We start from the raw sequence: 24,220 nt of genomic DNA on the forward strand, positions 1-24,220 counted from the left end.
AAACATACCATGATGTAAGCATTCCTGTTTATAAATTTAAGGAATTTTTCCAAGCACCAAAAACAGCATTTGAGGCAGCAAAGTAAGAACTTAGCAAATGCATTTTGTGAGCCTGCATGAAAGAGAGAAAACATTTCATAACAATTACAAAATGCCAGGATGATGCCATATAGAAGATTTTATACTGTGAATGAGAACTGGAGATGAAGAATACCAAGGGTTAAATAAAGCTTTAAATATTTTGTCCCATTGCTTAAACAAACTTGGGAAGCAGAATCTTCCTAATCATGGCTTGCTGGAAAGCACAGTTTCCCAAAGCCCTTTGCATGGAAACACTGGAGAAAGATATGTAAGCCAATCATGGTTTAGGTGCCTTATGAGTATAAATGCTTCCGGTTTCTGTTACATATGAATGAGAAGGCATACTAGTGTTCACAATCTGAAAAAGCAAAGTCTTATTCCATGAAACTCACCCTTAAGTTTGTGATCAAGATATTCCAGGACTACTCTAATTAGTTGAACCACTCCAAGAATCAAGGAGCCAAATGCTAAAGAACCTGTATGATACCTAAAGGGGGAAAAATATCAAATGTTATTCTTCAGAAAGAAATGTGTTACTACACATTGTACAGTTACAAAAAGGGTTAATATGGCTGATAAAAATTCTACTATGTACCATAATGGATCATAACATGTATTCACCAAGTGTGTATATATATATATGAATTTGTAGTTCTAATTTACTGCTACCGCTAGGGCCAAAGGGAAGTTACAGCTATGTTTAAAATATACTTGTGTGGAAAACATGACATTGAAGATAGAGACAAGCCGAATTCAAACACCGACGTAATTCCTTACTTACCGTATTGCTCGTCCAAATGAAGAAAAGAGTGGGCAGGGTGGGATGTCAGCAGGTTTTCGGAAGGCCCAATAGTAAGAAGCAAAGGCACCGGCAAGGGTACATTGACCCAATGCGATTGAAAAATTGACCAGCCAGAGAAAGACAAACACATTGATAATTTGAAAGACTAAGATGTAGCGGTGGTATAGACTTTCTCCCCCGTAGAAAGCAAATGTGCACTGTGCCCCTGGACATAGTTTGGTCACATTGGTTGTATTGAAAGTCTGTTCAGGAACAGAAAATAACATCATTTGGAGATACAAAATGATCTCAGTGCCATCTCAAACTGTGAATCTTTCCAAAGTTAGGCGAATGGACAGAGAACAAAAGAGGGCAGTGTTCAGCTAATGATTGTATACTGTAAGTATTAAAGATACTCGTCTATTTAAAATTTGGGATAGTGAAATAAAAATGCATTGTGTAGCATATTCTAAAAACAGCTTGAGATAGCCTGCATAAGCACAATCAAAATACTAGATCTGATATTTGTCTAAAAGAAACTCCAGAACTTCTGCATGTGATGGAAATTTTTGCTTTAGCAGAATTCAAGCTGTTACTATATAAAAAAATCTCAACTGGTAATTAATTCATATGGCAAATAATTCTTACAAACCATCGTCAATGCCTCATTTTAAGCAGTACTGTGTCTGTGTAGATTAGGGGTCCTCAAACTTGGCCCTTTGATGACTTGTGGACTTCAACTCCCAGAATTCCTCAGCCAGCGTGCCTGGCTGAGGAATTCTGGGAGTTGAAGTCCACAAGTCATCAAAGGGCCAAGTTTGAGGACCCCTGGTGTAGATGCTTCACAGGCTTCAGTAAATTTCTAATGCTTCTAACAGTTTCAGAAAACTGTTAACAAAGTTAATCAAACAACCAATAATTTAGTCTTATGTTTGGCCAATGCAAGCCTCTCTGCACCCACTTATGATTACAGTAGACTAAAAAGATTCATTTCTACAAATTTGTCAGAAGGAATGTGGGGCATTCATAGTGCATAGGGCATTACGAAAGCATAGGGCATTAACTAATGAAGAACTAGAATGTACATGGGTTTCTTTTACCCATTTGCTTACCTCTGGATAACAGGTCAAATTTGCATACTTGCATAAGCTTTGATTAGCCATAACTTTGTACACAGGTTCTCCTGAGGTAGCCAGGAAACTTGATTTCATTGGGTTAAGAACAAATAGAATCAGATAGTCACAGTATGTAATGTTCTATCAAGAGGAAGAGTCACAAAGAATACATTTAATTTCCTTTGCTTTTTAATGACTAGCAGAAGATATGATAACCATAGCACGCATGCATTTTCTAAAAACCTATTTGCCTGGTCTGCAAGTAATTAATGAAAAAGGAAATAGTGTAGCTCAAAGAACACATACACAGTAGGGATACTGTGGTGAAAAATACTGAGAAAGCTCAGAAAAATAAAAATACATTTCAACAAGTTAAAAAAATAAGCCATCTAATATCCCAAGACACTTCTACCCAAATGTAAAAAGTTCACAACCGTGCAAACTTGCATTTTATGTAAGGATTTCACCCACAATTAATCAGTGAGAAGAGAATTTGTGGGAAGACATATGAGCGTGTAAATAAGTAATTAAGAAACCACTGAAGAACACAAGATATTCATATGCACACTGAATTTTGTTAAGAGTCCATTTATTTACTTGAACAAATCAAGTGTTCTCAAACTGCAATTTTGATGGCAAAAAAAATAATCACATGATACTTGAATCAATTAAGTGTAAGAAATTGAAATAGAGATTTCTTCCAATGCAAAAATGTAGCTTCTTCTGAAAGCAGTTAAGATGCTTGCTTCTTTCATAGCTTAGCAAAGAAGTATGATAAATTGGATAGATTTGAATTATGAAAATTTTGCATAAGCATGGTTTGGTTTAAGATTGGTTATTGAATGCATTAAGAGCACACTCTAGTTTAAAGGATGCCATAGAATAAATGGAATGTTTAACAAATTGTTAGTGTTGAGCTGGGGAATAACAAGCTTGTATGATTTCCCCTTGATTCTTTAATGCATTTAGGGATCAGTGTATAAGCAAAGCTTGTTAGAAATGTGTTGGTTAGGAAGGTGAATACATCTATAATTTGTATGCATATTCTTGACGGAGCATGTAAATGATTTCCAGCAAATGCAACAGATAATATGGATGTGAATAATATTGAATTAATCACCAAAGCACTTAATTCTGACAGTGTTGAACGATTGCAAGTTACAGATAAACTGCAAAAACCCGAGAGTATGTGAATTTGTGTACTCTTGAAAAAATGCTTACTACAATGGGGAATGCAAAGATTTTAACATGTGTAAATGACGGTGAAAAGTAATGTTATTGTGTAATCTTTCTGCAAAGAAAGATTGTTCAAAGAACTGTATAATAGCATGCTTCTACCCACTATGTTATATGTTACTGAGTATGTTAGACTAAGTTGAATGCAGTGGGAATAGCTTAAGAAATGTGTGTAGTAGTAAAAGGAAAAAAAATAAACAAGTGAAGAATATAAAAATGGATTGACTAGAAGAATGAAAATATGAAAAAGAAGCATGGAAGAAGAATGTTGGTGTGGTCACAGAGAAGAATTAATTAGGACTGATGTGGTCGATTCATCGACTAAAGGAGAGGAAGAAGTTAAGAGGCATGTCAGTATGGAAGAAACATCATAGACCAAACTAGTGAAGCCTTCTCTGCTGGTTCCCAAGGGAATGCAGCCAGTCTGGTGAGATTCTTGTAATAAAAGTGAACAGCAAAAACAAAACAAAACCCTGTGGTGGCCTATTCATGAATTACCAATATCTGAAGGAAGAAATAATGGATCTAGAGAAAGAGTAGAATATGAAAGTTGTAATGGAATAGCATTAAAAAGAGCCACAAAAAGAAAGAAATGGGAAGCCTACAGACTAAAGATAGTGTATGGAGTACAGTAGTCTTGACTTACAATAGTTCATTTAGTGTCCATTCAAAGTTACAATGGTACTGAAAGAAGGGACTTATGACCATTTTTCACACTTACAACCATTGCAGCATCCCCATGGTCATGTGATCAACATTCAGATGCTTGGCAACTGACTCCTACTTATAACTGTTGCAGTGTCCCAAGATCACTTTTTGCAACCTTTTGACCAGCAAAGTCAATGGGGAAGCCAGATTCACTTAACAACGGTGTTACTAACCTATCAACTGCAGTGATTCACTTAACAACTGTGGCAAGAGGGGTCATAAAAACTCACTGAACAAACGTCTCACTTAGCAACAGAAATGTTGGGCTCAGCTGTGGTTGTAAACTACCTGCAATATAAAAATTCACAAGGCTAGTTTGCTAGGGCAGAAGAGAATGGAAAGGTATACAGATAGTCCTCAAACTTACAACCATCCTTTTAGTGACCATTCAAAGTTACACCAATACCAAAAAGTGAAGTATAACCTGCCCTTGCACCTACTACCACTGCAGCATTCCCATGGTCGCATGATCAAAATCCAGGCAATCATGACAGTTGCAGTATCCCAAGGTCACATGCTCACCATTTGCAACCTTCACCACTGGCTTCTGGCAAGCAAAGTCCATGGGGGAAGCCATTATTCACCTAATAACTGCTTAACAGCTGTACAAAAAAAAAAGTCATAAAATTTGGGATGACTCATTTAATAAATGTCTTGCTTAGCAAGGCAAATTCTGGTCCTACCTGTGGCAGTAAGTTGAGAGCTACCTGTAGTACATGGTGTTGTATATCATTTAGCAATTTTTCCTTTTTCTTCCTTCATTCCTTTCTAAAAAAAATACTATTTATTACTCTTTTCTGGATTCCACATAATGTTCCCAAAGGGAATAGTGTGATGAATACATGCACATACATGCCAATAAACTGCTCACCTGGAGATGTGAAAATAACTACGTAACCACTTACTCCTTGATAGAAAAGGATACACAGCTGTCACTGCCCAGTATGAAATGCAGATGGCGATAAGAATAAAGGTTATAATTGGGTAGAATAACGTAGACATGATGTAGCCAATTGCCCTAAATAAATAAATAAATGGATAAAGTTATTCAATTTATCAGATGTCATGCTGAGAAACAATGGACTTTGCATACAGCATACCAGATTTTCACTGTGATTTCTACTTCTTGTATAAGTTTTTGTTACGCAAATATGTGTAGTATATGTCATTGTGAAAGTGATGTAAATTCCCACATTTCTTTACATTTTAAAATTCTTCTTTTTGCCTATGCATGTGAAAAGTTCACATGACAACTAATGCCTATTTTTTTTAATTTCCAATGCCTTTTAACTTTTTATTACACAAGCTGTATAAAAGTGGGGTTTTATTGCCCTCCAAAATTTCCTCTTTCCTCTTTCATTTTGTCCCAGGCTCTACCTGTTCATCAACTCTTCATTTGTATTTTGTATTGTCCTTTAATATTTGTTTTATTCATATTTTTATTTAGTATCTTTCACAAGAAGGCATGTTTCCTTCCCCCCTCAATGTTATAATTTTTGGTATCAGTTTCAAAAATCATTTTTTAAAACTCAATTGCAACTTCTATCCAGTGCCCATAAAGGTTCATCCATCATAGTTCTTAGCAGATGTACACTTGAAACTGACATACTTATTTCCCTTAGCTTCTTTATACTATGGGACCCCAAAAATAAGAACTGTGGCTCTTCAGATGTGGCTGAGTTATAACTTCTAGGAAACACAATCACTATAATCAGTTTTGAATACTGAAAATTGTACTTGTGGAACACTTGGAAGCTGAATAGCTGTTTCATGCCCACTGTATCCCACAGAATAATAAAGTTCAGAATTTTCTTTCTTGGATTTACAAATACAATGAGACATATTAAATTATTGTTACCAATTGTTGGAATTCACTGTTGGAATGTATCTCTGTGCAACTACAGTAGTATTCAGCCAGTAGATGGCAGTATTTACAAATTTGGATCTATGGTATATACTTTATGCTTTTTTGTTCTAAGTACAGTTTCCTCTTAGGGTATTATAGTTGAGCAGTAAAGCACATGGTGACTGTTTCTTTGTTTGTTCTATGTGATGCTTTAAATAAACAGAATTTCTAACATCAGCGAAGGGGACTTTTGTGAAGGGAAGGAAATATTCAAACACAAGGACAAAATATTTAGGGGGAAAATGAAACTCAGTGAATCATCCAGCACCACCTACGAGTGCCATGGCAGAAAGTCAGAAACTACCCAGGAGTGGCATAGAGTGGTTACCATAGACTGTTTGCTTGTAAGTAGGAAAAAGGTAAACAAGAATGGAGACTTTCTTTGGTCCACACATGGAATAAAAAAAGTCAATTTTAAATAAAAGTCTACTATTTTTGTTGTGTAGTGAGTTCGTTGCGCAGGAATGAAGACGAGGCAAGTGAGTTCAGCAATGGTCATGTTTATTTGCTTGCAGGATCTGAACTGAGGAACTGAGCTGCAGCCTGCAGCAATTTATAGCCTGGCCCCTAGGTGGCAGCCAATAGGTTTAAAGCAACCCATTGCCGCCTAGGGGCAGCCAATAGCACCGGAGACAGGGTGTCTGAGTTGCTGGGAGCCGTTAGCTAGCTCCAGCTTACCACGTGGTGTTAACACTTAAGCCCAATACATAACACCCCTCTTGGAACAAACAACATCATAGCAACAATAAGCATAACAATACAACTTACAAGATTTAACACCAGTATGAATGTGCTCCCATTATCAGTACAATAAGACAATTAACAACATTATAGCTCCATCATTGTTTCAGTACAGTATCAAAGCCAACAATTTAACACAAGTACATACAACATTATAGTTCTTTATTTTACTATGTAATCTGCTAAATAAGCAGAAGGCATGTGTGCCCTTGTAGAACGCCTCAGGGGTTCAGTCACTTTCTGGTCTACCAGCTTACCCATCGGGCCGGGCAGACCAGTGTCCTTTGATACACTTGAACCAGAAGCTCTCTGGCTGGCCTCTCCAGGTTGGCCCACCCCAGAGTCAACTTGTTCAGCAGAGTTAGCACAGCGGCTGTGGAAATCAGGTTGGCTTGCTCCATCAGGGGATCCATGTGGCACTTCCGGACCCCCCTCCTCTACGGCCAACTCATTACTTGTGCTGTGATAGTCTTCTGAGTCTATGCAAGGGCTAGCTTGGTTGCCAGCTTGGGGACCTTGGGAGGGACTTATTATACAGTCCTCACTTAGTGGTCATTCTGAAAATCGCTAAGTTGATCAATGTGGCATCTGACAACTCGCCCTCCCTCCAGCCCCACTTTGTAAGAGAGGGGACCAGATGATTTAGTTATTTTTCCAGGAACCCACAGATTCCCATGCCCTTAGTTCCTAGCCCACACCCCATCACCCACTTGCAGCCCCCTTGGGGGTTTTGGTCGAGAGGCTTCTGCTGCCACTCTATCTGGATGCAATCTGTCCAGTTTCGTGATCAGGTGTCTCCCCCAACGTAGTTCTGCAGGGCTCTTCCCAGTGGCAGTGCAGGGTGTGGAATGCTGGCAAAGTAAAAAATCTGCCAGTCTGTGATGCCAGTCTCCAGTTACTATGCATTCAAGTGACTCCTTTGTGGTCCTTACCATACATTCAGCTTGACTGTTACTGGACGGATGAAAGGGGGCAGACATTGCGTGTCTGATGAGGTTTGCCCTTAGGAAAGCCTGAAATTCAGCAGCAGTGAATTGAGCCCCATTGTCTGAAACTAGGACATCTGGCAGCCCATGTGTGGCAAAGAGTTTTCTCAGCACCTGGATGGTCCTAGCAGTAGTCATGTTTGCAACCGGGATTACTTCCAGCCATTTAGAATGGCTGTCTACCACTATGAGGAAGAGCTGTCCCTGAAAGGACCCAGCAAAGTCTATGTGAATTCTAAACCAAGGAGTGTGCGTTTCCTCCCACCTGTGAACTGGAGCGTGTGGCATTTCAGGCCTTGATTGCTGGCATGTATAACATCCATACACCTGTGCCTCGATGGCCTTGTCTAGGTCTGGCCACCATAGGTAGCTTCTTGCTAAAGCTTTTATATGGACAATGCCTGGATGGCCTTCATGTAGTGACTGTAAAACTCTATCTCTCAGTGAAGTAGGAACTATGACCCTGTTTCCCCATAGGATACAACCCTTGTGAGCTGATAGCTCGTGTCTTCTTGCAAAGTAACTCTGGAATTCAGAGCCTGGGCTTTTATCTAACCACCCTGTGTGCACCCATGAAAGCACTCTACTAAGTGTTTTATCAGTAGCTGTTTCTGCAGCTATGTCCCCTGCGTGGAGGGGAAATTCTGGCAAATCCTGAATGGACAGGATTCTGGCCGCTGGGGCCAGATCTGGTTCAATTAGTGGTAGTGGAAGTCTGCTCAGGCCATCAGCATGGCCCATTTCTTTGCCGGGTTTGTGAACCAGTTTAAATGTGTAGGATGATAGAAAACTAGACCATCTCAACATTCTTGGGGAAACTATGTGGGGTGTTTGTTTGTCTGTTGTAAAGAGTCCCAGTAGTGGTTTGTGGTCTGTGAAGACTGTGAAGTCCCTTCCATATAAATAGTCATGGAATTTTTTAATTCCTGCTACAATGGCTAAGGCCTCTTTGTCAATTTGAGCGTAGTTACGCTCAGCAGAGGACAGTGTACTTGAATAAAATGCAATAGGAACTTGTGTTCCATTCTTCTCTAAATGACTCAAGACTGCCCCCATACCATAAGGGGATGCATCACATGCTAAACAGACTGGTTTAGACTCCCTAAAATGAGTGACAGTAGATTTAACCGACAAAAGTGCCTTTAGGTCTTGGAAACTTTTCTTGTGAATGCTGGTCCATTTCCATGAAGCTTTTTTATCTAAGAGCTTGTGAAGTGGCTCTGCCAATGCGGCCTTGTTAGGCAGAAATGCATGGTAAAAATTGAGAAGGCCCAAGAATGCTTGTAGCTCTCCTTTTGATTTAGGGCTAGGTGTCATTTGAATGGCCTTCACTTTGGACTCAGCTAGGTGAATGCCGTTAGCATCAATGTGAAATCCCAAAAATTTGGTTGAAGAAACCCCAATACTGAATTTACTCTTTTTTAATTTGAGGCCTGCTTCACGCAGCCTCTGTAGGATGGCTCTGAGCCTGCTGGCTAACACCTCTGTAGATTCTCCTGCAATAAGCACATCATCCAAATAAGGGTAAACACCCTGAATGCCTTTAAGCGTGCGTTCCATGATTCCCTGGAAAATGCCTGGTGCAACACTAACACTAAATTGTAAATGCTTCACTTTAAAAGCCCCCCTGTGAGTCACGATCATTTGAGCAGCGGCTGTGGCCTCATCAACCGGCAGTTGCTGATAGGCCTGTGCCAAATCTAACTTTGCGAAAATGGTGCCCCCTTGCAAAGATGCCAAGATGTGGTTCACCCCTGGGACAGGGTATGCGTGTTGCTAAAGGGCTTTGTTAATTGTGCATTTGTAGTCTGCACATATTCTAATTTCTCCGTTGGCCTTAAGTGGTGTTACTATAGGAGTTTCCCACTCCCCACCATCAACTGGTTGCAAAACACCCTGTTCTACAAGCTTGTCTATTTCTGTGTCAATTTTATGTTTGAGGGCAAAGGGAACCCTTCGAGGCTTAATCCTAATGGAGACCATGTTGGGGTCTAGCTTGAATGATATAGGCGGGCCTGTGTATGTTTCTAGTGCTGAATCAAATACATCTGCAAAGTCCTCGCAAACTGACGTTAGATTCGCGGCTTGTGTCTGGTTGATACCAGTTACTTGGATACCTAATGCATCAAACCAATCAAGTCCAATTAGACTCGTTCTCTGGCCCCCTACTACTACAACATCCAGGTGCTCAAAAATCTCTTAAATTTAATGACCAAGCTTCACCCTTGACTATGACTTTCGCGTTTTGAAAATCTGTTAAAATCATGTTGGAGGGCCTTACCGTGGCCCATTTTCTACTGCGACTGCACACAAAATTAAATGTGTCCAGAGAAATGATGGAAACGGCTGAGCCTGTGTCCAACTCCATTTTACAGGGGACGTCTTGTAGCTCCACCTGGAGTTTAAATTTGGGTCTGAGGGGGCGTCGGGCCCCGGTGTGGCATACACTTCTGCGGCTTGCAAAACCCCCACACTAAACGGCCCCTGGGCCCCGGTACCTCTCCTGGTTGGATCTTCCAAGTGGCGCTTCAATGGCTGGTCCCTCTGGCGAGGTTTGCATACTGCTGCGATGTGGCCGGTTTTGCCGCAGGCCCGGCACGTGGCTGACCGGAATCTGCAGTCTGTGCATTGGTGGTGGCCGCCACAACCTTTACATCTAGGTAGAGTTCTGCCTTGAATGGAGTCTCTTGTTGCTTGCTGCTGTGGTGCTGTGTGTCGGACTGCCTGTGCTGTTTGTCGACTTCGGCATCTTCTTCATCTTCTGATTCCTCTGTGCACTCGGCATCCTCGTGGTGGACTGTTTCTTCATGTTGTGTTGTTTTGGCGGGCCAGATTGTTCGGATGGCTTCCCCGGCGGCTTCGTCTGCCATGACTTCGTCCTAGGCTTCAGTGAATGACAGATTGGGTCTAGCAAAAAGTTTTTGCTGCAGCTCTCAATTTCGTAGGCCGCAGACAAGCCGGTCTCCAAGTTGCTCTTCGACGTTTGAAAATTTACACAGGCGTACGGCCTGCCTCAAGGCCGCGATGTACTCTGACGCAGTCTCACTGGGCTGCTGTGTTCGTTGTTCGAAGGCGTAATGCCAAGCAATCACCGACATCTTCAGTTAGAAGTGTTCTCCGAGCTTCTTCTTTAGATCAGCTTAGGAGACCGATTCCAGCGGCGTTGGCACGAACAGGTTTTCAGCCAGATCAAATGTTGCTGGGCCACACACAAAGAGCACCGTGGCGGCCTTCAGTCCATCCTCTGCAACCTGGTTCACCCAGAGGTAGTTTTCAACCTGGGACAGGTACGATAGCCATCCTTCTGGTCACTTGATGTCGAACTCTCGTAGCTGTCTGACCTTGGGCATTCATTCTTCTGGTCTTCTCGGCTGGTTCCTGCATCTTCTGATCCTGCTTCTCCGATGCCCAGGGACTGATCCACTGAGCATGTGGTTGCTAGTGTGTCTGGCTAGCCGACCGTGGGGGGGGGAAATGCCTTTCCCACCAGGGGTGCGCTGCCTCTCCCCTAGTGACTTTCAGCTCCTTCGAAGAAGCAGGATCCCACCTTCGTCGCCAGTGTTGTGTAGTGAGTTCGTTTCACAGGAATGAAGACGAGGCAAGTGAGTTCAGCAATGGACATGTTTATTTGCTTGCAGGATCTGAACTGAGAAACTGAGCTGCAGCCTGCAGCAATTTATAGCCTGGCCCCTAGGCGACAGCCAATAGGTTTAAAGCAACCCATTGCCGCCTAGGGGCAGCCAATAGCAGCACTGGAGACAAGGTGTCTGAGTGGCTGGGAGCTATTAGCTAGCTCCAGCTTACCATGTGGTGTTACACTTAAGCCCAATACATAACAATTTTCTTCTCCTTTTAAGCCAATCTCTTCTATGTAACATTTTATTGTTCTTTCTATTCTTTTTCAATGTTTGTTTGTTATTTCAATTTATATTGGCTGCCCATCTCAAATGCATGCCTTGAGGGAGATAACAACCATTAAAAACATCATAAAACAATACACGCAATCAGTAGCTGGTAAAAATGTAGAACAAAGTCTTCAAATTTGGCCCTTTTATGACTTGTGGACTTCAGCTCCCAGAATTCCTCAACCAAGCACACTGGCTGAGGACTTCTGGGAGTTGAAGTCCACAAGTCATAAAAGGGCCAAGTTTGAAGACCCCTGATGTAGAATCACAACTAATAAATTAATATATCCATTGCACTGGCTCTGCCACACCTCTGGATACCTAAGTCTGATAACAAAACCATGCTTTTAAGTTCTTGTGAACAGCCAGCAGACTCTCATCTTTAATCTCAACTCTGAAGGGAGATGTTTCAAAGGTTATGTGGCGTGACTTAAAAAGGTTCTCTGTCTGATGACATTTTAAAATAATCAGAAGAGAATAATGGGTCAGGTAGATATAATCAGGGAGAGTTTATCCAGTCCCTCAGATAAGCCATCTCCATGTAATGGAGCAATTTATAGGTCATTACCAGCACCTTGAATTGGACCTAGAAACGTAATAGCAACCAATGAAGCTTGCAGAGCAGAAGTATAATGTGTACTGGTCAAGCAGCACATATAATGGCCTATACCACTGTACAAGCTGTAGCTTCCAGATATTCTTCAAGGGTAGCTGCACATAAGGCACACTGAAATAGTCCATTCAGAGGTGACATCAGTGTGCGTGAACAGAGCATCCTAGTCCACTGGCAAAGGGCCCTGGCAGGCCGGCAGCAGTGGGGGCACTCTGGCAGTTGCACAGAAGATCTGGGCTAACTCACCCTGCTCCAGGCAGGAGCAGCCCAGAGCAGCATGGCCAGGAGGGCAAAGAGTCCTGCAAGGCCCGAAGAGCGCCAGGTTCAGCCCTTAGCCTGGCGCCTGCAGCACTGAGTAGGCATGCAGGCTGGCGCTCAGCAGCCCAAATGTGGAGGCGTAGGCAGTGCGGTTCCACCGCTGGCCGCTGGTTAAGGACTCTGGCAGGCCAGTGGTGGGGTGGCACTCTGGATCTGGGCCGACTTGCCCCACACCAGGCTCGGCACCCTTTCTGCCACTGCCCACCACGGCCGCTCCAGTACTGTATCTGGTTTGCCACCATGATCTCGCTGCCACGTTGCTTCTCCACCCCATGCACAGGCCCCACCCGACCCCCAAGCACTCATGTTGTACTGGTACAGATACCAGCAAAAAGAAAGTAAGACCGGGTCTTACTTTCGGGGAAACACGAATGGATGGATGCATTTATTTATGTATTTGAAATATTTATGTAGCCACACATCTTATATCTAACTCTGGGTTTTCTTCAACCATCAATTAAAACAACATCAATAAAAAGACAACATAATACATACACTTCCATATATCTATTAAAACCTCAAATATTAAACCTGGTACTAAAGGTAAGCTTCCACATGCTGTCTATCATTAAACTTTCTTGTCCTTTTCACCCTATCTCAGCTTGGTAATTACTTGGTAATCTTATGAAACCTGACTTTCTTCTCTACATGAGCATACTTTTTATATAATTACCATTTCAATTTTCATAAGCCTTCCCTAATGCGGGCAATATACTCTGCGCCTGTTTATAATTATTTCACATAATTCAAATAAAAGCTAAAACTTAAATTAATCCTTGCGTTAAACATTAGTTCTACATGGACAATTAACGTATTGTGCTAGAAACATCTTGACTGTTTTTTCAATCACTGAAGCTTATGCTATTCAAGAAATAATTACTACAAATCAGTGTATTTCAGAATTTAATAATAGGTAGGCCTTACTGAAACCATAACTGTTTATAATAATAAACTGCTTGTTAAATTCTAGGAATAGATTGTAACTGATTTATTGCTAGTATAAACTGCCATTTTATTGAAGAGATGATTAAACTAAACTTGAAAATTTTTTTTAGCTTTCAGTCATTAATCACATATTTTTCAAGATCTTGATTAGGGGGTTACATTCTGTTGGGTTCACAATGAAGTGCAATGTTTCTTTTGATGAATGCATCAAAAGTCATCATATTTATGCACTTTCCAATGCAGAAATATTGGACAGTATTTCTGTGATATTTAGTGATCTTTAATAGAACATACACTCACTATAATGAACTATTATTTTTTTCACTACAAGTTTATGAAAATCTCTGCACACATTCTTTTAATTGTATTGTATTAATTTGCTATGATGCTTCTAGGTGATCCCTGAAAAATAGTTGTGTTTGATGAACCGAGTCGATATACCTCACCACATATTTAACTTTCAACTTCCCCCAAAACAGCAACCCTGATTATTGGCTCAGTGAGGAATAACAGATTGAAACTCAGTTTATACAAGAGACAAGGCTGCTCTTTAGGGAGGAAAAAACAGAGAATTTCAGAGTGAAATACTTTTGCCCTTACATTTATTTTCAATATCATTTCAGACAAAATAACCAAACAAATGATGCTGGCCAATCCTTCCATAGAGATGCCAAATATACATTTTAGTAAAAAATATAATGTGATTCACAGTTTTTGAGGTAGCAGGATCGTATTAATTAATCAAGACTTGGCATTCTTGCAGAATAGCTCTCTTCACAATTAAGATAACCTACTTCAAAAGAGAATGTCAGGTCTCTTTCTTTCACTGTACAATCTGACTGAATCTATGAACTGGAGCAAATAGCCTGATATCTTTTTGACAGGCTTCCAGTTATCATGGCTTTTTGCCAACTTTGCATACAGTCATATTTTTATGCAGGCACTCAAACAGTTGTTCCGGGCTAGTTTGTGTCAGCTTTGTTGATGGGAAGAGTAGAGATCGTTCTGTTCTCAGAGAAATGTTTCTCATAGGAAAGAAAGGAAAAGAGCTATAGATGGTCTGACTTTGGAAATGGAAATTAGCGCTGGCTAATTCAAAACTTAATGTTTAGATGGCTTTCTGGTGAATCGAAAATGGATGGACCAGTGTTAACTGCTGAAAATCTATTGCTAGTTCAGGGGAGTCATATGGAGGATACGGCACAATCCAGACAGGTGTGCTGGGGAGCAGAAGAAGGAAAGCACCATAAGAATGTGTCAAAGCGGAAAACAGCTCTCAGTCGATCTAAACTTGATTTTACCAGCCTGAGTAAGAAAAACCAGCTGTCAGCTGGGCAGATAGAAAAAAAATGCCACCAATCTCTATAATCCATCCTTTAACTCTAAAATTAGGAAGTAAACAGGGTAAGGAATAGAGTATTCCATTATATATTTAGCTCACATTGTGATCTATAAATATTGGATGCTTAAAGTTGTTTTAGGCTGCAGGAAAAAAAATGTTCTTGCCTCACAATTAAAGCTGTTTAATCAGCCGAGGCTTGGAAACAGGAAAAAAAAATTGCATCGGATTGCAGTGCAATCAGTTGCTTGCTTGCTTGCCAAGTAAGGCCAAAAAAGTGAAATTGCACAAAATTCTCATTTTCACATGTTTCTTAAAAAGAATTCAAGTGGCATATTGCCCTGAATTTCTAGAAAAACCTAAAAATCGTATACTCAGGTCACAATCTCTCCACTAATGGACAGGGAAGCCTGCGTCCAAAATACCGCAAAAATGAGAATGTTAATAGTACTTACCGGCTACCTTCTTTCAAAAGGGCAATTGCAATCCGAATTCGATTTCTCAGAAATATTAACATCAGTATAATGACAACTTCCATTATACAAAGTAGTATCACTGAAAACAACAAAAAAATAAGCTTGTCAAAAAAATAAGGCTGACTTAATCTCAAAACAACACATTGCCATTTAGAAGGGTCAGTTTCTGTAGTCCCTTTCCCAACTGCATCTTATTCAGGATTCCAGTGGAATTAAATCTCAACATACCTAGATCAAGCCTAAGCTATTTTATACACACTAAAGCAAGTATTTCATCAAGATTGTACTCTCTCATCACAATGATATTTATGAGTTTCATTTTGCATACCGCAAGCCTTCTCCTCAATGAATATTATGGCATATAGTACAATGAAATTGATGAAGAAAACCATTTTCAATGCAATGCATTACTTTAAATATAATTTTAAATTTAACGCTATTAGTTTAAAGAAATATCTGTTTCAAATTACACAGTCCTTATTCATTGACTGCCATTTGCTATTTTCGTACATTGTATCTGGAGATGTTAAATATAATCAATGCTTATATGTGTCTGATTTTGTTCTCTTATTTATTGTATCTCAGTGCTTATCATTATTATTCCTGGATAACAACTTTTTAATGTGTAAAAGCAGCCTGAATTTTGGCTATTTTTTTATGTACTGATATTTACTTGAAGTTAACTGTCTGGAATTCCAGTATGACTTTTGTCTAGATTCAGAAATTCTGCAAATGAGAAATAACACTAAAATTGTAAGTCTGTTTTCCCCCCAGAAAGTAATGGAGTAGAAGTAACAGGAACAATCCACTTCATCACAGGCAAGAAGACTCACACTGAGTTTTATTGAACATAATAGGGATTATTTCTCAGTTTCAAATTGGGTTTCATTTTAAGTCTTGATCCTACAGACATGTTGGAATACAATACTATTGTCCCCAGAGCAGAAGAAAACAAGGGAGACTTTACAATTTGATTTTGCCTGCAGGCTCAATGAAATATAATACATGTAATGTGTTTTTAAGAAGTTTATTTATCTATATGGAGCAGTAAAATACAATATTCTGAATTGTGTTTCAGTGTGATTTATCCTACTTATCTTAGGATCTTCCCAGCCTATTCCCATGTTTCCTACCTGCATAGATGCAGCAATGTGTGAACTCTGTTTCCATCATACATTCTCCAATTCATTCATTTTAAGAAAAAGTAAAGTCAATAGCTTTGCTCAGTGGTGGGATTCAGCCAGTTTGCACCAGTTCGGCAGAACCGGTAGCTAATTTTTTGTTGCCCAGGCCCAGAATGGAATTCCGGAAGCCACATCCACACAAATAATTGGTTGTTCACATATATGAATCCAACCACTGGCTTTGCTGCATCTGGAAGCCTATTCCAGAGCAAACATCTACTACTTGGTGCCATGTAGATATGTCAGACCACACATCCCATAATTTTCAGATGTCATGGACATGCTCTAGATGAAGCTGCTATGTGAGATCATCTGGGGATCATTCTGGGGTGCAATATTATTAGTACGCTGACAGTAACAGATTTTATACACTTCCCTGCCCTGTGCCAGAGATGACACTAATGTCCTAAGTGTTTGAAGACTCCCAGGGTCTCCCAGATCACAATGGGTTAAAGCTGAACCCAAGAAAGCAGAGGTCATGTTTGTTCAAAAAGGTTGATTCCAGTGTTATCTCTTGATGAGCAAGCATTACTCCAAAAGGAGCAAGATTATCACTAGAAGGCCAGTCTGAACTCACAGCGCCTGCTAAAACAGCAAGTAAAGTTGTAGCTAGAGAAGTTATTACCCAGCTCCAGCTGATGCTTCAGTTACAGTATTGCCTGGTGCCAGAGAACCTGGGAACAATTAATTCTTGCCCTGATTAATGCCCAGATAGCTACAATGCACTCTGCATGGAACTACCTTTAAAGACTAATCAGTAGTAACTATTAGTCCAGAATGTAGCAGCTTATGTGCTAACCAATGTCCAACCTTGGGGACACATTACAGCTATGCTGCGGGTTATGAATTAGCTTCCAATTGACTTCTAGATGTAATTTAAAGTTCTACCTCAGCACATTGCTGGACCACTTTGTCCAAACAGAATCATTTGAACTATTAGGGCATTTAGGAATAACATACTCCTAGTTCCCAACTTTGGGCAATAAAAGATGCTAAAGATGGAAGCCACTGCTTTTCAAGTGTTGTGTTCATTCTCTCAAACTCGTCCTGGAGATAAGACCAACTCTCTGATGACATTCAAGAAAATCCCAAAGCAAGAGTTGCTCCAGAAAGCCTTCTAATTAGACTCGGACATCTTTTATCTTTCTTATTTCTTATTAATATTGGAGCTGAGATAGAGAAATGATTCTATGGCATTTTAATTTTCAATTTGTACTATGGATAAATTTCTTTACATCATGTAAGCCTCTGGGAATCAATTCAAACTGTAGTGGGATATAACTGCAGTAAAATAAAGACATTTATAAATGTCTTGTTTAGACAAACAAAACTTTTAGGAAACCTGGTCTTCAGAGCACAGGCTTGCATATTCTGTTAAGTAAAAGTACTCTTGATTTTTTAAAAAATTCAGTGTGCTGGATGAACTCATTCAACTGTAATTTATTTGTCAAGCCATGTTTAAACATATCATAGCTTACCATGCAGTATGTTGAGTTTGGTATCAATCAATCATCAAAGAAGCTGTTTATTCATGTTAATGCTAAGCAGGTGTCTCAAAATACAGGTTTCTCAAAAATTCACTTACTAAATGCTAACCATGTTTGCCTCAGTTGCAGATAGACCCTGAAATCTGTCTGGAATCCAATATCATAGATGGTAAGATCAGAACCAGGTATTCCATGAAGGCGATGATATTCCCAGTAGCAATGCCAGATACCTTTTGAAAAAGAAATAATAGAATCATAGGACAATTTACATCCTTTAGATGTAAATCTATACTGTGGTTTGCTTCAAAATCAAAGAAAATTTTCTGGCAGAAAGATGCTAGAAGATGAAATATAAGAGTTACAAACTATATGCTTGACTTGGGACCTAACACCCAGTCGAAGCCTTCTTATGATATGTATGCATGATCCAGAAGCACTTTTATATGCTTATGCATTAAGAAATTTATGAATGGGATAAGAGAGAACAATAGGGATTTTTACAGAAGTCTCTTGATTTGGTATGTTCTTGTTGGAGAAAAAAAAAATCTGGGACCTCTATTTTTGATAGATGAAAGACTAGGATTCTTTTGCTCTTTCAGAAATTTTGAATGTATTAGTTTCCATTCCCGTGGTTTGGCTTTGGTTCCTGCTCCCAAAGCTTTATTTATTTATTTTTAACATTGTGATATGTCACACTTGCCATGCTGGCAAACATTTTCATACTTGTGCTGTACTGGATTTCAAATTATTTATTGCATTATTTTTTAAATTTATTGTTTCATTTTGCATGGCAAACAGAGATGAACTGCTCTATGAGTTATTTTATAAATCTAGCCAGTAAATAGTAAAGACAAAGCAAAACAAGCCTTGCAAAGTCTATAGACACTCTTACTTGAAGAAAATAGATTCCTGACTCCCAGTCATTAATCTTTTCACAAATAGTTGAAATTCCAAAAGAAACTTGCCGATAATTTTTTGAGAAGGTGGAGCACCACCCAGTATTTTCTCTCGTGTTTCAGACAGAAAAAAAATAATCAAATTCTACTAGAGAGCAACATCAAACATGGAGAATATTGAACATTCTACACTGATAGCTGTCAAAATAGAGCATTCATGTGATAGGTGGGTCATGTTTGATAACTGTACAGGTGTTTATGAATCAAGAAACTGAAGGAAAAAAAATCACTTTCTCAATTTGCAGTGAAATAGGTTATTAAATTGTCACAGGTGATGAGCCAGATTGTCTGTCTCTCCATTTACCTGTAGAAAAAAACATACATTTTTAAAAAACTTCCCACTCAAACCATCCTTATGTCCTGCCAAGTTAGTTAGTTGAGGTTGGATGCTTATCTCTTTTTGATGATGACGATTGTAAGACACCTCAAATTCTTGTAAACTAAGTGTTCTTTAAATCTATCATGTCATATTTCAGTTTTTAGTAGGGCAATCATAGAACAAGAAGGAATCATAAACTTGCCAACATACAATAACCAAATGAGCAAATAGTAAAAGATTTGCTTATTCCAATGGCCAATTCCTAACAAAAACTAATAGTGATATTATATTCAGATATATGAAAACATAACACGTAAACACCTGCATGGTGGGTAGAAGACTATGGTGTTTTTCCTTGGCCCAAGTACTAGTAAAGTACTAATACTAGGTATTGCATTGCTGAAGGAAAAACAGATTGTGTGGAATCCTTGGTGCTCTCTGAGCTTGATTGTTTTCCTACAGACGTTACATTATTTCACTAGGTAACATCATCAGTGTTAGAAGGGAATGGGGTTTGCTTTTTATACAGTGGCTATTTAACATTCAATTTGTTTGTAATAGGAAGAGGGGATCTAGAGCACAAATAGAATGGCCCCATAGGAAGGCAGGGAAAGTGCGAGACGGTATAGAATTAAGAGATTATTAGTTCTGCTTATCTCAGTATTAGTAGTAAAAATGCTAGGTAGCTGTATGTAACATTTGGCACTTACCATATCCTATAATCCCAATTACACCAAAGATGAAAATCCAGAAGAGGACTCCTGCTATGAATCTCAGAAGCACAAGAAAGAGCAAGCTGACTACCATTGCAATAAACAGCCCTCTGGGAATAAAAAATAAAATAAAATACAACAGTTTTTTTTAAAAAAAAGAGCAAGCAGTCTCCTATGGTAATGTATCCTGGCTTAAAGTATGGCGCTTCAATTGTTTCCCCTAATTTCACTGAGATCTGAAGCAAATAGCAACTAGAAATATAGAAGAATGAATTGGTATAAAAGAACTGAATAAAGAAAGCACAAAAGAATGAATAAAACAAAGCAAAGAAGCTATATTCCCACTTTGCATGCATCTTCCACTATGACTGTTTTATATGCTGAAGGCATGACTTTTGATGAATAAGAACTTACATTAAGATCCAGTACCAAGAGCTCGCATAGTCTTCAAAAATCTTCATCCCAACTGACCTGGCATCAAGAACATTATTGATGCCACTTTAAAAAGGAAAAAGAAAAACAACTTTTATTGAAAAGTTTTAAAATACAGTTTTCCTTTAAAAAACCCCCCTTCCCCTGCCCTCCTCCCCCCCTACCTCCCCCCTCCCCCTCCCCCCCCTAACTCCCCCCTTTCCCACCCTCCTTCCCCCCTCCTTCCCCCCCTCCCCCCTACCCCCCCTGACTTCCCAGAGCTAAATACAAGGTATATATCTAAAAAAAACAATCATAAACAATCATATACTAACAACTATAAACTCTAAAATCCATCACTCTCTAGCTTATATAAAATAAACCAATCCTTAATAATATTAAATATATATAGAAAACTAAGATAAAAAAAACTAGCGTCATTCATGTTAAAAAAGAAAAAAAAAACAGAAAACCTTCCTCCACTGTCTACATTCTTCCACAATTGTCTATTTACTAAACAAATTCTCATTTACACACCACAAACACCTATCCCTATTATCCTAATCACTCTCTAACCAAAATAGTCTATAATAGATAATTCTTACACAAATTAACCCACATTAGCCCATAAAGCTTTCTTCCATTTCCTCTGTAGTAAATTTAATCCATTAGTTCCACTGCTTAACTGTAAGTATTTAGTAAATTTAGTCCATTGTCCACTGCTTAGCTGTAAGTACATTATAGAAGTTCCATAGATTTCTGCAAGTCTTATTTTTTAATCTTCTTTGAACGTTTTAAAGCAGCACGCGTCACTCTCTGTTCTCTAGGGTCATCCAAAAGATTTATGGCTTGATCTCCTCCTACACCCTTCTCATCTGTTTGTCCATCTTCATCCTCTTGATATTCTCCTTCTCCAGATCCCTCTGCATCTTCCGAAAGTATTGATGGGATTACTTTTAAAACATTGTTGTAAAAATCACGCGCTTGCTTCACAGTAACCAAACAATACCTTTTGCCTTCATACGTCAAGCTCAAGCCAAGTGGAATCTCCCATCTGAACCTTATATCTCGTTGCTTAAGCTCTTGCACAAGAAATATAAAGTCCTTCCTTCTCTTTAAAATCTTTGGAGGAATTTCTTTTAAAACCAGAACTTCTTGATCAGCAATCACAACTTTAGTATCATAGGCAGCTTGTATAACTTCATCTCTAATTTCCCTTTTTAAAAAATAAACCACCACATCTCTAGGCAGCTTTCTCTGTTTAGCAATCCACGAGTTCACACGAAACACTTTGTCCATGCCTTGTTTTATTTCAGATGCTGGCTGATTCAATACCACCTCAAAAGCCTCTGAGACCAGCTGCTTTAGGTCTTCCTTAATATTCTCTTTTAAACCTCTAATTCTAACAGCAAACTGCATCTGGTAAAATTGAGCCAGACTCAGTTCGTTATCCATTTTGTCTTTTAACTCTTCAATTTCCAATACTTTTGCTTCTAATATAGCATTCTTTTGAGTCAAATCTTCCACTTTTTCCTCCAGATCTTCCACACATACAGCTACTTTATGCACTGAAGTCAAAATGTCTACCTTCATCTCTCTAAATTTCTGTTCCATCCTCTCTTCCATTCTCTCCTCCAATTTCTGCAATTTCTCCTCCATCTGTAGAAATTTAACACCCATTGATTCCAAAATTAACTGGGTATGCTTTTCAAGATCCTTCAATGTCAATACATCAGAAGAATGCAGCGCCTGCAATAATGAGTGTTGTTGCACCGGAGAATTTCCTGCACTCCGGAAAGTTTTAGGAGGAGGTTTAGCCGCCATCTTTTACTTACAGTTGTGACGCACTTTCACTTTAAGTTTTAGAAAAAGTCCATCAAGCTCGAGAGTAGAATAAAATAATCCTCTTCATCTTTCCCTCTTGTACCGCTCTGCCTGCTCTTTTCCTTTCATAGTCTTTCCTTCAGGCAGGGATGGTCACAGACGCCTGGCTCTGCTCCATAAAATCCAGAGCAGAGACGCTGGCCAGCTGGGAGCAACCCAGGCTACGGGGGAGTTCAATCCTTCAGCCGCCCAAGCTCAAAGCTCAGGCAGCCCTGGAGAACTCTACCCCTACCTGGGAGCTCACCCCCTCCTCTTCTCCCGAGGAGGGGGCTTCAAATTCGCCCGAACAGCTGATCGGCGCTGTTTCGGGCGAAAATCACACAGCTGAGCCGCGGGCAGCCCGGGAAGGCTGTCTCCAGCGCCGGCGGAGCCACCGGAAGCCAAGAAAAACAACTTTTAGACTATGTCCCTCTTATATAAATCAACCAATCCAAGAGCTTACTATAATAACAGTACAACATATCATTAAAAAAAAGATAAGTCACAACTTATAGAGCCTTGGTGGAGCAGTGGGCTAATGCCTCCTTAAGTAACACCAGCTGCCTGCAATTAGTGCAGGTTCGCATCCCACCAGGCTCAAGGTTGACTCAGCCTTCCATCCTTCCGAGGTAGGTAAAATGAGGACCCAGATTGTTGGGGGCAATTAAGCTGACTTTGTAATAATGCCGCTTGGGGTGTGTGTGAAAGCCCTAATAAGCAGGCATATACATAGAATGAAGGCTACTGCTAAGTTTGTAAGCCGCCCTGAGTCTTCGGAGAAGGGTGGGATATAAATGGAATTAAAATAAAATAAAAATAAAACTCTGTTCATAGTGTTTGGTTAATTGGCAAAATGGAGTATTCAGGGTTATAACTAGTAATAAAACTATATTACATTGAGGTTTGTGCCCAAAGCAATAATAAGCTTCAGGAAAATATAAATCTTATGGAAAAGGCAAGAATATTATAGGTTCTAATTTTATACATATTAAATAGACCTACTTCTGTTTACTGTATATTACACACACATTATACTATTAAACTATTAACATTTCAAAACAATTATTAAAGCTACGATAAAACCGTAGGATATGCAAGCAACATTGGTATACCAGTTATAAGCACAGCTCTAGGGAAGCTTTTATAATGTGTTAGTACTGGTTAACTATAGATGACCGTCATCTGAAAATCAACCATGGTGTAAGCTTGTTTGAATTAACCATTTTGCAGGTTGTGCAAGATAGCAAGTTTGCAGCTTTGGAGTTTATTTTTAAGGTTGTCTTTCTTATGCTTAAGAGTCTTTATAATGATTAAGATGTCAACAAGGACCAAAGAAATGCAGGTACAAGACCACTCTTAGCCATGGATATTTAGTGGGTAGCTTTGGCCCAATCACCTTTTCTCAGCTCAACCGGTGCTACAATGGTGCTCATGATGAGGAAAAATGGAAGAAAAGCAGGATGTAGGTTAAATAAATTAATTGTTGCTTTTATTAAGCAGCCTTTAATATCCTGTTTGAACAGAAAGGACAGAAATAAAACAATCATATTAATTACAAGCTATGATGTCATTATTGCACTGATATCATTCCAAGATACTTGGATAAGTAGTGAATGTTTCAGATCAAAAAAGAAATCCACTTCCAGACATGAATAAGAAAATAATTGCATCTAAAGTTGTTCCTGGAACAAATGAAATCAAAATCATGAAATTCTTCTCCTACATAGAGGTTTGTCCATATAGATTAGTACTGTAAAAAAAAAATAATCCATGGCAATGCATTTGTATGACTAGTCCAGCAAAGTTGTACAGGTAAACACAAAAACACAAACAATCCATACTTTGCTGCTTCCCTGAGATCCGTTACATTCCGCGTTTTTCCTCTTCCATCTTTGAACGTAGTCTGGTTGGCCACAGTCAGAACCCCGTTTTTAGTAGAAAAATCAGGAAAGCACCTCTTAAGAACTGTTAAAACAAAAAGTTATGTGTAGTGTCATGTGTCTTTTTATTAAGATTCATATTTGATACTAAGGTGAAACAATGCAGATCAAATTGCATTTTATCATATTAGATTTAACATGATTAGATATAATAACAAGAAGGGACTGTATATGTTTAAAGCAGTATGTGCTATATA

At 39.3% G+C, this 24,220-nt stretch overlaps 1 protein-coding gene across 1 annotated transcript in view; it reads right to left on the reverse strand.

Annotated features, from left to right (window-relative positions):
- SLC44A5 (solute carrier family 44 member 5) overlaps window positions 1–24,220 on the reverse strand; it is a 197,018-nt gene that overhangs the window by 15,775 nt on the left and 157,023 nt on the right. The window contains exons 8-17 of the mRNA XM_083359918.1: window positions 23,925–24,048; window positions 20,224–20,307; window positions 19,807–19,919; window positions 17,920–18,051; window positions 15,130–15,229; window positions 4,847–4,939; window positions 1,975–2,062; window positions 863–1,125; window positions 474–568; window positions 9–112 (exon numbers count right to left, since the gene is read on the reverse strand). Coding sequence (XP_083216044.1) covers window positions 9–112; window positions 474–568; window positions 863–1,125; window positions 1,975–2,062; window positions 4,847–4,939; window positions 15,130–15,229; window positions 17,920–18,051; window positions 19,807–19,919; window positions 20,224–20,307; window positions 23,925–24,048 — 1,196 coding nt within the window. The remainder of the gene's footprint in view (window positions 1–8; window positions 113–473; window positions 569–862; window positions 1,126–1,974; window positions 2,063–4,846; window positions 4,940–15,129; window positions 15,230–17,919; window positions 18,052–19,806; window positions 19,920–20,223; window positions 20,308–23,924; window positions 24,049–24,220) is intronic.

Source organism: Vipera ursinii (assembly GCF_947247035.1).
Source record: "Vipera ursinii genome assembly, chromosome: 3".
In the NCBI taxonomy this organism is placed as follows: domain Eukaryota; kingdom Metazoa; phylum Chordata; class Lepidosauria; order Squamata; family Viperidae; genus Vipera; species Vipera ursinii.